The sequence below is a fragment of the Grus americana genome, chromosome 3 (genome assembly GCF_028858705.1).
Source record: "Grus americana isolate bGruAme1 chromosome 3, bGruAme1.mat, whole genome shotgun sequence".
NCBI lineage: Eukaryota > Metazoa > Chordata > Aves > Gruiformes > Gruidae > Grus > Grus americana.
Genome location: NC_072854.1, coordinates 52200593 through 52216610, shown reverse-complemented (window position 1 = coordinate 52216610; position 16018 = coordinate 52200593). Strand labels below are relative to the sequence as shown.

At 42.4% G+C, this 16018-nt stretch overlaps 1 protein-coding gene across 1 annotated transcript in view; it reads left to right on the top strand.

The window, feature by feature from the left end:
• The window catches only part of LAMA4 (laminin subunit alpha 4), a 100356-nt gene that overhangs the window by 23487 nt on the left and 60851 nt on the right, over positions 1-16018 (top strand). Inside the window, exons 2-4 of the mRNA XM_054821485.1 lie at positions 450-551; positions 9040-9164; positions 13167-13247. Of these exons, the coding sequence (XP_054677460.1) occupies positions 450-551; positions 9040-9164; positions 13167-13247 (308 nt within the window). The remainder of the gene's footprint in view (positions 1-449; positions 552-9039; positions 9165-13166; positions 13248-16018) is intronic.

Here is a 16018-nt window from a genome sequence, read left to right as displayed (position 1 = left end):
AAAGCCAATACAAAGTCTGGCTTTTAGTAAACTTCCTACAGCTTTTCTTTTTTAAGTAATAGCTATTTCTTTCCTGTAAATACACCTTCTTTAGTGAATAAGGATCATCATTTCTAGCTAACTCATCCTCTGGTACAAAATGCAGTGAGAATCTGCCGGCTCCTCACCTGCAGGCAGGCACCATAGCTGGCCAGGGGCAGGACACAGGCAGGAATGTCGACAGCTTAAATACTGTAAGGCAAAAAAAAGCAGCACCAGGGCACAGAGTGAAAGAACAGACTCGAGTTCAGCAGCGTGTGTGTGGTCTGCTGTGATGGGGTTGTGCAGCGTGCTCTGGGGAGACCTGGTGGCTGTAATTCTTGCTTTCCCCTGCCTCTCAGCCAAACCCAACTATCCAAATATGTATGCATAGGAAATACTTTATTTTTATTTTTATTTTTTCATTGCAGGGATGCCAAGAAGGATTTTACCGTACCAGCTCAGGAAAATGCTCTCCTTGCAACTGTAATGGTAATGCAAACAGATGCCTTGATGGATCTGGAATCTGTGTGGTAAGGAATTCCTGTCTTCTCTGCTGGTCTCTCACTGAATAACTGTACCTTTTTTTTCTTTTCTTTTTCTTTTTTTTTTTTTTAATGATAACATGAACGCCTTCACCTTCCTTCAGTCTTGCATGAGGCTTCACATGAAGGAAATATTTCCCAGGCAAACCCAAGAAACTGACTCTTTTATTAACACCAATGCTCAGTTTCAATACACAGCAAAAGCAGTATCTATACCACAGGAGCTTTTTGTTGATGGCCAGTCAGAAGTAGGGCCAAGATCAAAACATTAATAAGATTATCCTGGACAAATTTCATTCTCACTTACTTAAGTTATCTCTGCAGATTCAAAACACTTCCTGTGTGTAGTATTTCTGAGAGTCTGTATTCTGGGGAAAATTTTTAGTCCATCAGAAATATGGAAACAGTTTTGTATACCCACGGAGAAAAAATTTGTATAAATTCAAACACATTTCATTCTCCCCTTTATGAATACAGTGCTGTATATCATATAAACAATTTACAATGGTGGGTGACCCCTGTAAGTGTATATACATGTGTTATCCATAGTAATTCTGCTGCATGGCAGCCTCCTGCTGTGAAGAAACAACATGAGGAGGTTGAAACAATACACCAAGGGAAGAGCATGTTGAACTCCAAGGTAGTATTACAATTTCCCATATGTTTGGTCTCACTCAGTATTGGCTCATTGAGAAAGCTGTGACTTAGTATTGCTAGTTGAGCTCTTGCAACTCCAGAGCAAAAATCTGCCCAGTAAAACTAACCCCAATTACTAGTGTGCAATCAGAGCAGTAAGACACTAAAAAAAGGATGGAAGTTAATAGTGTAACCTGTCTAAACCACATAGCAAGAGCTAGGCACTAGTACTCTTTACAGGCTTGTAAAGCAGAAGTAGAGCCCCTGGCTCCTTGCTCTGCTATGTGTTACTTTTGACAAGTCATAAACCTTTGCCCTCAGTTTGTCTCTTCATAAAAAGGCCTGATAATATTCACATACTTTGCATCGTCGCAGCTTCTATCAAGTTTTCAGTTATACAAATACATACTGCATGGCATATTTCCTACCATTTTTATTCCCACGGGAGAAAGACAGTGCAGCCAACAATTATTATTATGGCTTGGCCACTGTAGTGTCCTTAGGACTGGCTGGTTTCTGCAGAACGTTGGCTTAGTGTTCTGACATTAAATTTTAAAAAATGGTTTTACACTGCCAGGCATTCCCAGCTATTCTCTTTCACATGCACGCGGCTTTTGCTCATTGGATGATTGTCCCCTTAGTGTCAGGTGACAATGATGACAAGAGAAAACTTCCAATGAAAGACCTGAGAACAAGAGAGAGCCCTTGACAAATGTGTGCTTCTGTTGCCTCTGGTGACCAGATATGAGGTAGGGAAGTGATTAGATCCTCAGTTTACAAACACAACAGAAAACTTGTTTCCCATCTTCTAGAAAAATAAGGCCCGTTTCAAGGGCCAAAAGGAAAAAAAAACAAACCCAAAAAACAAAGTCACTGTATCAGCAGGAAATAATGTGAAATTATATGTGCATTCCTGACTGGCATTTCTCCAGGATACTAAACTCTCGGAACTGATCAGATAGTAAAGAACAAAACTAAGAGCTAAACCGCAGTTTACTGCTTGAGTTCAAATAAGCCATTTGATGGCATATCTGAAAGATTTAATAAGCCATTAAGCTCAGGTCATTTACTTCTGAATAAAGATGAACAGTGAAAAGGCTTAAATGAATTAAGAGTGAAAGGGAGAGGGAAAGAGCATGGTGCAAGGAAAGATGAAAATAACAAGGGCTTCTGAATGTATGATAGCATAAAACAGAACCAGAGATGCCCATGGGGACTGCAGTAACAGGACTTTCCTAAAGATGTGGAAATTTCCAAGAGAGATCAGAAGACTGATGAAACTGGTAAACTGCAAAATGTGACTGAGAAAACCTGGGAGAAGAAAAGCTTAGAGAAAGAAAGATGGAATTTGGATTACAGCAAGAAGCAGCATGTTCTATGAATGAGAGCAAGTAATTTGGGAAAAGGGGACTTGATGGTTGATAATGTGATTTGTATTAGAATCAGTAGATGAAGCAGCCTTCCCTAAGGATCATTCTGGAGAAGCACAGCAACGTACCTGGCCAAAGCCTGCTGGGGGCTGGGGCTGGGGCAGAAAGGAGTAGGTACCTACATGGCTTGGAGTGTCTGCAAAGAGATAGGACCACATGGTATGGAGACCTCACAATTTTCTCTGTCCTCAAATTTTTAGGCAAATTATTCCAATAATTCTTGCAGTAGTAGCCACCACACCTGATAGTAAGACATAAGACCTTCTGCTTTCTGCATTCAATTAGTTTTTAATAGGCTATTAAAAAAAGTTAAAAAGAAGAGAGATTCTGTATTTATTCCATATTATAATTGTTGTCATGTTCGATTTCTATCAGTATAAACCTGCTATCTCCCTGCTTCTGAGATACAACAGTTTTATCACTTATGGACTCTCCACCGGCACCACACATTACCCTAACCATGAGTCACAGATGTTGTGGAATGTCCTTAGCAGAAGACCTTTAGAAGAACTGATGTTCCCCAAAGTTAAAAGTTTCTATGTCTACATGTTTATTCACACAATGGAATGATTTAAACATGAAGAAAAAGAATCATTTTTTAAAGTTAACTCTGCTAACAATGATGGAAGACAACATGAAAGTAATAATAACAGTGTGTTCAGTTGGTAGATAATTATTTTTTGTAGCGTAAGTAATAACTAAGCTATAAGAACTGAATAAATGAACAAGGCAGTATGAAAATGAAAAAATACTCTACTTCAAAAGGGATGAAATATAAGGGTCAGAGTCCATACAATGCTCTAAGACCATCATATTATGGAAATCCTCCAAATCAATTTGGTGAATGTAGTTCTCACAGCATACAAATTAATGAAATTTTCATTGGCCTCTGCCCTGAATTTGAAATCAAATAAAATGAAACTCCTATTAACAATGCTTTAGGGTAAAGTACTCACATCTTTAATTTCCTCTGACATAAGTATCTATCTTAGGGGTCTGTTTCAAAACTTCTCTCAGATTATTCATAGAGTGTAAATCAAATCCACGAGTCTTTAAAAGCTTATGGAATGACACAATCAATGAATCAACAATCTCATTAGGTAACCAGACAGAAGAAATTATTGCAGACAGATCCTTCTTCCATAGATGTCCACATAAAACTGGTGTAGAAATCAATCACATTGTCCTGTGATTAAAATTGAAGAGCCACTCAGTCCATTTTTTTAGCATAGAAAATCACCCAAGTGTTAGAAGAGCAGGCAGCACAGTGTAAGCTCCATTACGATATAATACAATACAGATGTCAAATAATGCTTCATTTCAGATAAAGCCTCATTATCTGATGATGCATGTAAGGCTAGTAGAGGAAGAAACACCAATTCTTTGTACTGATTTTAGACTTTGGACTTTTAATGTAACCTTCTCAATCCTAGCTAAGAGAAGAAAAGGAAGTCATTTGTAGGACCCTCTAGCTTTTGATTTTGGAAACATGCGTGTATGTGATGTTAACTGGGTGAAACCGAAGTGGCAGCCTGCAGACAGAGTGATGTGCATTTCTGCTGCATAAAGCCCATCAGGTTTTACTGCTAATAAGATATGGAGATATGAAGGGAATATTTTGCGTCCTTCACCATCCCCAGACCCTACCCCACCAGCAACCCACAGCTGAGCTATTTCTTTACAGCACCTCCATTGAGGGTTCAACATTTTAAAATTCAGACATGGGAGTGGGCTTCAAATGATTTGATGGCTGAGCAGAACGTCAGAGCAGCTAGGATGGTAGCTCTGAAATGAGTGGCATATGGAGGTGAAACAGCTTGTCTAAAGCAATGAGCTCTGATGCCGTATACAAGTAGTATAATGGGCAGGGCTTTACCATACTAAAACATTTGATTGCATACACTAAGGAAGGAAGTCGCTTGAGGTGACTGCAATGTACTATGGCAACAACTCCAGAACACAGTTAAATGGATTGGAAGGTTGAAAGGCTTTAAAAGTTACAAAGCTGGATATTCAGACAAAATTGTTGGACTGAGTTATCAGTGTTCTTTCTGATATTTCTACTGTTAATAGAGGCTAGATGTTCATAAATGCATGAAAACTCATAAAGCAGAAGCAGCAAGTCTGGAGAGAGCACTACAGCAGAAGGTGAACGGTAAATTTATTGGCGTCTACCTAAAAATCGCTAAGTGTTTTGTCATAACTAGTCCCATATATTTGATCAATATATATATAAGGCATCCAAAGATCACTCAAAAGTAAATAAATAAATAAATAAGACTTTTTTGGAACAAGAAAGGCCAAAGGATCATAACGGTGGAGACAATAAATTAGCTGGTATCCTTTCCAGCCTTTTATGGAATTTTTCACAATAGAGCGTATTGTCACGTAAGTGATTTGTGTTTAAGCTTTTGGGTTTACAGATGAGTGGAAAGGTTGGAATGGATTTGGCAGTTCTGCCCGAGAGGATAATATGTTCCACATGATTGCCAAGGCAGGTCTGGAGAATCGCCAGTGGATCTACAACAATCCATCAAGCACGAGCAAAAAGCAGCAGGGAGCTAGCAAAACTCTCCAGCTTATTAGGTACTTCTGACTTCACGAGGAGCCTTGCAGCTTACAGCTCACTGTTTCTTTCTATAAAGATGGACTACATCTACCTATAGTGACCTTGGTGGTACATGTTTGGAAAGCTAACCAGTACAGTCTGGTGCTGAAATGCAGCCCTTCTCCAGAGTGTGTAGGTATGCACTAGTTGTCAAAAGCATTAGCGTTAATAGACTCATTTTCTCCTATGTAGATACTTCCCTCCCTCTTAGCTATGTTTTAGCTTAGCAGTTGTTGTCCTAACTGTTCTACTACCAAAAACTTGCAATAGTGACCCCCAACATGCGACCACTCCGTTTCCGTTCCCCGTACAGGAGGCACGCAGGAAGTCAGGCCAAGGCTGCGAGGAAGGGCTGCCGTCGCTCTCACGCCTGCCCAGCTGCATTTCCCACAGTAAGCTAGGACAAGTGATGAACTGAGAAAGTAGAGGGCCAGGTGGTTTTGGCAAGACATCAGCTCCCACTTCAGTCATTAATGCAGAACAAGTTCTACAAACCAAAACTTAGACATAGAGGGGGTATGTTGACTCAAACTGGATCAGGAACTGAGTTTTGTTGTTATTCTCATCATATTAGGTTGGCAGTTGTCTTGACAACCGTTCCCAAGTATCTCCCCACAGCATCTTTTCACATACTTTTCATGTGTGAAAAGTGTAGATAGTTACAGTAAGGGCCAGGTAGAAATGCTCACCCTGATTGAATGGTACTCAGTGAGAGCAGGGTAGTAGGACCAGCTAAGGCATTTTCTAACATAGGAAAACACACTCCAGCCACTCTGTCATCTGACAAGCTGCTGCTGGTGTACTGATGGATGAATTATTATATGCTGTATCCTCGTATAGAAGCTTTTTAAAGCCAGGATGCTATTAGATTGGATTACATCTTCTGAAGCTGAAGTGTCCGTGAGGAAGGAACACCTCTGCCTTGACTTTTGCTTTATGAAAATAAAGGTTGTATTAACATGGCCATATGGAAAGAATTGAGTTTAGAATTTTAACTTACTGTAATTTGAAACGTAGTCTACAAAAAGCAGAGCATTATAAAGCCTAGTTTTGATACTTCTAACTGCATGGTTGTACCTGTTATCATAACCTTTACCATGTCTCACTCTGTTCTGTACAAAGACAGGCAGCAATTTTCTGCTAAACTTCAGTGTTTGATGTCCTAAGATACATATCACTGAGTATTTTCTGGAGAATTTTATTTTAGTCTTCCTTGTTTTTCAAAGGAAACCAAAACAAAAACCAAGAGCAGCCCTTCCAACTCGTACAGCAAAGCACTTTTTTAAAATCCAATTTCACAAAAATTGCCATAAATTGAATGCTATTTTTTTCCTCATCATTACTCCTCTGTCAAAAGTGACCCATTCCGAAGCAAAACATCTTTCTCAAACTAACAAGCCAGTGCCACCCAGCGCTGAGAATCATCCGTGAGCTGCAGGGAGGGTGTCCTCCCTGCCTTCAGAGGTGTCTCACAGGCTCTCGCTGCAGTTAGCAGTTTTGTCAGAGATGCAAGCTAATGGAACATAAAATATAAGGACACCTTTTTCATCACTGTAAAAATATGATTCTAAATACCCACAGGAGTTCTGACTTGTTAAATAAGATAAAGCCACTTTTACGTAATCACTAACCAGAGAAAAGCAACAAAAGTGCCTCAAGCGCTCGGCTAACAGGGTCTTTGGGGTAAAAGGGCCTTTTAGCACTTCCCTTCGGTTTAGAAGATGAAAACCACTGCAGATTTAAGGATCACCATCAGCTCCCCTGCTGCCTTGCTCTGTTCCTCACAATAGTATCTGAGCTTTGGAAACCAGTAACGGATTTATTCGGATAATACCCGTGTGTTGTTTGGAGAGCTGAGGACAAGAGAGGTGAAGTGAGCTGCTCAGAGCACAAACGAAGAGCGTGGTGAAGGCTACAACTGAATGCAGCCCGCCCGAGGCCTCTGCCCCTGCTTCAGATACAGGATTGCTCTTTCTCTTTGAGTGCTCAGTGCCCGTGCTCTTATCTCTCTCTTGTGGTACATTAAAATCGCCTTTTCATCGAATAATGACAAATGCAAACTATTTTTAAAACTGTATTAGCCCTCCAGTGCCTTCTGGCTCACACCGCGTGAGAGCTGGACATCTCCCCAGCGGCTGCCTGCCACTCTGCCCTCATTTGCTCTCAGATTCTCTGCTCTCACCAAGTTTCCTTCCTCCTCCTCTTCCTCCTAGTCAAGCTTTCTGTATTTTAGAGCCTTTTAGTTAAAATAATCTTCTGATTTTCTGTATACTATATACTCTCTTCTTTATAGCAAATATTACTATGAAAAAACACCTTTAGCTCTACAACTTTTGGTGTTTAATCTATTTAAAGACCCATGGAAAAAGAAATTGACTTTTTTCCTTTCCTTATTATATTCTACCTGCTGTAGAGTTCTTTGGCCAAATCACAGCTTTGTAGAAATAAATAATTGCTGCGCAATAGATTCTGTATGACTATCAAAAATGCAGCAACATAAGCAAAGTCTTCCAGAATCAAAAAGGATCTGAACTAAATTAATGACTCGTATCTGAGGGGGCTTTAATGCGATTCAAATGAGGAATATTGGCTAAAGAACACATCAGATGTGTTGTCACAAGGGAGTGTCCTTTACTGAAATTACACTTTTCAATGCAAATTGATGATATCTGGACACCGACTTAGGGAAAAAAAAAAAAAACAAACCCAAAACATCAATGTTGCCAGGACAAAATTCTGCCATTAAATCAAAGTTACAATACTCGGATACAAAACTCATTTAGCAATGCCTGTGCAAGTCAGACTTGACCGTTTGTTTTCATTAAACATCTTCCCTAATCACATTCCTCTCTTCTCATACTCTTTTCTTTAAAGAGCACACCATGGTTGGAGTAGAAAGTGAGTTTCAAACCTGTAGGGACTGACTTAGATGAAAAATCGGCAAACTAAGCTCACCCACCCCCAGGCTGGTGCTGCTGAAGAAGCTGCGGCCACAGAGAGGCCAAAAGGTGCCCCTTGCCCCGTGCTGGGGAGCTCCCGAAATCCTACACCCAGCTTCCCTGTTATTCCAGGGACCACCAGCTGCTGACAGCACAGCGACTTCTGCGATGGGATTAAATGACTGCTGGGGAATAAACTGGGGCACCGCGGTCATTTCCTGGCACCTGTGCCAGCTCTGAACGTAGCACAAGAGGTCCCCTGCAGAGCCAAACCGAAGGTCTCTGCAGCCCATCTTGGGTCCCCAGCAGTGGCAATAGCAGATGCTGTTTGGGGAGGGCACCTAGCCTGGCCCGTTTCTGAAGTCTCTGCTTCGTACTCCACCAGCATCCATCTCCTGAATCCTTTCTGAATCCATTCATGAACCTGTGGCCTATTAATTTCTCTAGGAAACTCCTTTTTGCCCCTGCCAATACAGGTATTTACCTGCAGATATTTTTCAATTTGTTTTGGTGTCAGTAAAGGGGATTTTTTTCCTACTTGCACACGCAACTCAAAACAGGGCTGCCGGCTCCACCCGAGTACCCCTGACATCTCTGACGACAGGTAGTGCTGCTTCTGCTCCAGCACCTGGCAAGCACATATGTCTGTTTTGCCCTGTACCGCACCTTGCCAACACTTGCTGGCCGGCCAGTGTCATCATTTATAGCATTTTCATTTGTAGCAGTGCTAGCTGGTTTGGTTTCATCTGGCAATGCCTTGAAGGGTCGGGGTCTGGCTGGACAGGTCTTCAGCTAAATGATTTCTTTCCGAATTAGGCAGCACCTCTGTTTAACTTTCACCACTCTCTCTCTTTGCACTGAAGGACTGCCAGAGAAACACAACAGGACAGCACTGCGAGCAATGTCCAGATGGCTTCATCGGTGATGTTGTCAGAGGAGTGCCCACGTTCTGCCAGCCCTGTCCCTGCCCCCTGCCAGCACTTGCCAAGTATGTAAAGAGTCTCTGCTTCTCTTTGATTTGGGCTGGCTTTGGACCTTTCCAAGGTGGGGTCAGCACCCCTTCCCGGACACAGGAGACAAAGGCTGCTGCCTTTCCCAGCCAGGGGAAAGTAAGAGGTCGACCAGCTGCTCACATTTATAACCACAGGAAACAGCATTTCATTTAGAAGGTGTAAAATATCCTTAAGTGCTCATATCAATTCTTACCAAGGGAGATGAGAAAATATTTGAGCACATTCAAGTTCTCCCTCTTTTATGTAGGAGAGATTATTCAGCTGTGTGGTTACTTTTAAGAAACCCTCAAAGACAAATTCCCCAAGGCATCAGGGCATCAGGGATGTATGTGGCTGAGACAGACAGACAGAAAGATCAATCCATGACCTCTGGATGGTAAAACCAACCATGAAAAAGCATAGCCAGGCAGAGTCCTGAGCAAACAGTGGCTGGATCTAGTTAGTACAGGAATAGTTAAAAGGAAAAGGCTGGAGAACCCTGTGACAGGTACGGTGCCCTTCAGCTGGTGCCCAGATACCTTTGGGTAAGAAACGCTGAAGCCTGACAGAAAACAAAGACCAAGCCAAAGAGCTCCAGCTATTAGCCACTTTGTGCCTTCAGAAGAAACAAATAACTACAAACCATGACCAGCAGCTATTAGAAACAGTTAGCGGTACTTCAATAATGCAGATGAAAGAAATTATCAGCTTCCTTTTGCTTGAGGTCTGTGCTCTAAGAGAGAGGCACCTATGCAAATCCCACTATAGTGCACAGAGGAGATGCTAGTAAATACTTGCCAATGGATTAAAGCTGTTTTCTGGCGAGATACGTACTCCTGTTGTCTTGTTTCCAATTTCACTTTCAGCAAGGCTTCTCAGCAAAGGGGAATTTCCTCACTGTATTTGTTTGCAGTTGCTATAGGATTACTCATACAGCCTTAAGGTGGGATGAGCCGCATTTTGCTCAGCTGCTCAGTGGCACAGGCTCAAAATGGCAACGGAGCAAAATCACTCCGGCCAGAGTCCTGCAGATCACCTCTTGGCTTTCGCAGTGAGCTGCAGACATGTGAGGAAGGCCATGGGGTGGAGAACAGCTATTGTTGAAAAACTGCAGCTTTGCCTGGATTAGAGACAAAATCCTCCAGAGACAGGGGAAGAACCTGGCTTTGCTCACATTTGAAAGGGCTTAGGAGGGAGCAAGCTCACAGACGAAGCAGACCGCTTCCTCCAGTTTCAGTAGTAGCTGTAATGCCAGAAATAGTAGAAATACAACAGTCAGAAGCAGTGCTTTTTCCTTAGCAAAGTGAATTTTGGGGTTTTTTTTGACCTGTTGGGCACAGAGCAGCCACTTTGGTGTAAGGAGCAGCTCTCTCAACCACAACCTGGGCTGCACATGCCTGAGGCACCACGGCATGATGAGATCCAGTCCCTACCGAGCGCAGCCATCAAGCAAATGTCTAGGCTGTCCTCGCTACGGTGCGATTTGAGAGAGCATGGCCGGGTCTGCATCCACCGAGTCCTACAGCCCACCGGGCTCCACAGCAGTGCCCCCCCACCACGGGGAGCCAGCCGGCCCACCAGCCCAGCAGGGCTTGGTGCAGTGGCACCAGGAGGGACCGGACCTATAGGCTGGCTCTGCCAGTGCTATGGGAGATGGGTGCAGAGCCTGAGGAGCATTCCCTGCTTCAACACAGTCTTTAGCCCTTCTGCTGAGGACATACATCTCTCCTATTCCAGACCACTAGAGCTAAAGAAGCCCTGAACCCAAAAGGACAGCAGCATGGGATTGGGAAGGGAGAACAAAAGTTGCGAGGAGCCTGAACGCAGATGCTCCAACATTAGCAGCAATATAGGATTTAGAATTGATGATCCTCGTGGGCCCCTTCCATCTCAGGATATTCTATGTTCTATGATACGTCACCCTTTTAAAACTACCCCAGTAAAAATCCACTTCATTTTTTCAGGGTTTTCCCTTGGAAAAGTCCTGAAGGCAGTAGTTAAAGGAATATCTGATCCCAATTTGCTTCCTAACCCTCTTTAAATAACATGCAGAAATTGCCTATTCAGCTTCTTGCATGAGAGAGATCTGACCACAGCAATTGCCTTCAGCTGGGGCTGGAACAGACAAATAATAATGACTGAGCAACATTCAGCCTTGCATAACTAAATTCAAGGAACAACCGGGTTTTTGGGGGTTTGGTTTTTTTTATTTTTCCTCCATTAATCCTACTCCATTTATATTAAGGCAAAGCAGTAACTACCAGAAAGCAGAGAAGCATTAAATGCCTTAAATAAAGAACATCCAAAGGATGTTTTGTACTTGGTTTTGCTTTGGAAATAACCAGCCATAACAGTTAGACAAAGTGACCAAATCTGTAAACTGACAGACTCATCAGACACATATTTTGTTGGGATTCATCTGTGTGTCTCTAGATTTTCTGGCCAGACTATCTTCATATCTGCTATCCTTGGAACTTTTGGAATAACTTTTGGACATTACACATGAAGTGTAATGTCATCTCTTTGGAATAAAAAAAAAGGAGAGAGCTTGCTTCACAGTCCAGCAGATGTTACTTTATTTCAAACCTGAGGGAATTTTACGAACTTTTTTCCCTTAAAGATCACAAAAAATATGAAACCTGGGGAAGGCTTCGGTCTTATTTCATAACTTACATCCACAATGTGGTTTTTTCAACTATGTGAACTAACCTCTGTAAAAGAAGAGGAGGGCTGCCAAACTGTTATGATTTTCTCTATATGTTCTCAAAAAAGCTTTACTGAATTTAATTTGTGAATTCTGTGAGAAGAATCTCATTTTATGTTCTCTCTGGTCATATGAAATGTTTTAAGACAGCACAGATCCAGACACAGATTTATTTGACCCTGGTTATCCCACCAGCTGAGAAATGCTGGTGGGAACTAAAAATATGCAGGAATTCTGGTCATCTTTCAATGCTGCTCATTCCTGAAACATCAGGATCATGCTCTTTCCCATTGCTCCGAGTCTTTTGTCCTTCTGTGCGAAGGGGATGCAACCTGGCCACAGCTGCCCAGCACCGTGCGATTCGGGACCTGTGTGTTAACAGCCATGGGCCCGCAGCTGGCAGCCGCTGCCACTCACCGTTCCAGTCGCACTCCAGTGCTGGCAGGCATTTACTCACACATATTGCAAACTAACTGGAAACATCTTTAGGACTGCATGTCTTTTTCCTGCAAATATATTTAAGCCATGTCCGTCACTGTGTTTGAAGCGTATACAATTTGTACTTTACACATCTGGCTGCTGCTCTTCCTTTAGTTACACATTTGCTAAATCCTGAAAACATAAGAAAGCAAAGGAATCCCTGATTTAGAATCACAGCAGTGAAAATTACTGCAATCAGTATCACTACTTGGCATGTTGGTCTCAGCAGAGGCCCCAGACTCTTTCAGGCTTAGTCAGAGAGACGGTAGAGCGGCCTCGGTTACTGTAAATGAGGATGGCACGCACGTTAGTTTTCACCACTCGGTACTTCCAGATTGGATTTGAGGAAAACTGTAGGATTTGCACAGGAAACTGCTGCACCCATTCCAGAGACTACGTTCCTGAAGTGCTCACTGCAGCGTCTTTCATAACCAATATTTCACCCCTTAGAATAAGAGACAGGAAGCAATTAGGTTCACATGACATACACATTTATCATAAAAGTCCTTTATCTAAAATATGTGCATCAAAACCCACAGGTGTGTCTGATCTACACTGCAAGACAGGAACTTACATGTATCTGTATTTATATAGCTCCATAGTGCTATACACTAATTAGTGCTTTCTACACAAATTAAAAAGACTAAACAAGTATAATGGGAGTAACACACAGAGCTTAAGAATACCTATTCAGTGCTAAGTAACCAAGAGCCAGACTCACACTGACAGCAAATGTCCACACTGTAGTAAAGAAGTAGTCCCAGGTGTTTGCCATTGCATGCTGTTCTAACTATTCATTCTAATGAAATTCCAGCTTTGCAGTCTCCTGTTACAGAAAAAGTGGAAACGTGCGTTGTGTCTGTAAGGAAAACTATGCAGGACCCAACTGTGAAAGGTAAGAAACTAATACAATGACTTACTAGTCAACAATGCTGAAGTCCAGAAGTCTTTGAGGGAATCTTCCCACACGGGGAAGAATTCTCGTGCATGTGTTTTCATCAGGTTGAGTCGTGTCTCTTAAAGGATCTCATTCAGTTCCTACTAAAAACCATAAGAACTTGCTGTGGAGACATGTCAGGGTAAGACAGACGTGTACATCTGACGGACTTTGATCGAGTTCTTGCACTTTGTGTACCTTCATGCGGTGATCTTTCTAAAAGGAATACAATTTATGAATCAAAGTACAAAATACAAATCAGAAACAGCAGCTGAAATGAAAAATAACATAGATGCCTCCTGCAATTCACCACTCTAAAACACACAGCAGGCTTCTGCCAAATAATTTTTTCAAAAGCAAAGGAGAAAATGCATTATCTAGTCAAATACTTGATGAGCAGGTGCAGGTTTTTTAGTTAAATTTTAAATATACTTCACAGATACGATTCAATAGTCAAGCAAACAACCATAGGCCGGTGCTGCTTTTCAACTTTCCCTTATGTCCATAAACTATTTCCAGTAAATACCCTCTAAATAACAAATTACACAAATAAATGGAGCTATACAGCAGAAGTATAACTTACTCTCCTATCTTGTGAACGGCCATCTTACTCGCTATGAACACACAGGGATGATATTTCAATGAATGTCAGAGGCCTGATTATAATTCAGAAATTCTCCTTGGGCAGCCAGTAAATTAAAACAGCTCTAACACAAAGACTGAGGGGTATAGGATGGCTCAGACACTGCCTTCCTGAACACCTCATTTTTTTTTTTCTTAAAGCCCCTGAAGTATTTAAGACTTCAGTCCACTGTCATTAATGGATAAGTCTTGAATTCAAATTATACTTAATGTAACTATCAGAGAAGGGAGAAAGGGAATGCTTAAGATGCAAAAAGAAATCAAGATGAAAAAGGTAAGATGAAAAAAAGAATGAGGCTTTTGCCCTTACGGATGATGTAAAAACATCAGCATATTATCTCCGCATCACTAACACGGTGACAGCAATAGTGAAAGCCCTTTAGACAGATGGCACAAAAATAAAAAAACCCACCCTTGTTTCCAGGCCTATGGCTGTATTCTTTTGTTCTTCCAAAATGTCAGATTTATACACAAAGGATAATGCAGACAATTAAAAGGTCAGGGAGGTTTCTTAATGGTTATTAAAATGTCAGCCTAGACTACAAGCAATTCAAATCCTATGAAATGAGTAGCAGATGCAGAGTAACAGCAGAAAATAGCATCAGCTTTGTTTTCTAGTAGCCACGACCCAGCCTGACACAGTGCATCTGTCTCAAGGAAGGCAAAGCTGCATAGATGGGTTAGAAAAAGCTACAGAAAGAAATCCGCCTGTCCCAGCCACCGTGGTAAGTCCTTGACTAACTGCGGGGGTAAGTGGCAAGCAGTGGCAAACGGGACTTTCCTTCTGGTCGGCTCCTGATCCTGCTCCCATTTGTATCAGAAACGACGAAAAGCCTTTCGAAGACTCACGAGAAATGCATGGCTTGTCCCCGTCCACTTGCTAAAGAGCAAGTCCCTGCCTCGCGTACGCTGCTGCTGGGCACTGCCACCGCTCTCTGCACCGCTGGCAGCTACCGCGCTGTCAGCATGCTGGCAGGAGGACCGGGGGATCCTGAGCCAGAGGGGACAGTCCCTGCAGCCCAAATAGCAGCTTGTGTCCCCGGGGAGAGAAAAGCTACGTCCTGCTCACCGCCCTCCCTCCCAGCTCTCCGCAGCGCTGAGCGACGGGTGCCGCGGGGCAGCGAGCTGCAGGACACCGCTCCATGGGCAGCGCGTGGGATTTCCAGAGCAGCGTCCTGGGAGGCAATCTGCTCCGTTTCCTCTGGCGTTCGTGTCGGAGGCTTCCTTGTGCTGCTCCAGGGGCTTGGCACAAACCTATCCAGTTTATGTTTGCCAGCAAACCGTGTTGTGAAAGCACCGAGGCTTTTGTTAAGAAGCGAGAAAACCAGCTTCCCGATTCGAAATTTAGGAATGAATCATTTTGCTCCTGGACTTCAGCAATAAGGCTTTAAGGTGGTAGCGGATGAAATCCAGGTTTTGTTAATGCCCAAATGTTAAAAAAGATAACTGAACAAATACTTTCGTGTCCAAAGTGAATAGACAAAAAAGGTTCTTTTGGCATTGCCAGGGAAGAGGAAGTTAATTTCTTACTCGCCAATAATTACAGGAAGCAAACATGGCTGCAAAATGAAACAAAGATAACTTACCAGCTTTATTATGGGAGAGGAAATCTTCTTTGTTAGCAACAAAGAGCCATTTATTGATACAACGGAGGAAAAGACATTTATCACAGACCTCTACTTTTCAGGCCATAAAGCGCAGAGATGGAGCAGTATGTTTCCATCCAGCGGCCTCTACTATTTTCACATGCAACCAGCGATTCAAAAGAGGCCAAGCACAGTCCAGCCCTATGAGCTGCACTGAGTGGCAAAGGGAAGGGGAAAGTGAAGGTGACACATTTATTTTCAGCTCTAAAATTTTCTATTTGTTTTAGACAGCTACTCCAGATGAGGAGATATAGCTAATAAAAGTGAATCAGATGGTCATAAAAAGCAGCACATACAAACTATATCTGTGAGGATGTGAGGAACTGTCCACTATATTTCTGGCAAGTGAACCTAATGGTATATTTCAGAAAAGAAAAAAAAAAAAAGAAATCACCTTGCCCTGATGAGAGGGCAGATATTGTGGGCCTGATGGGAACAGTC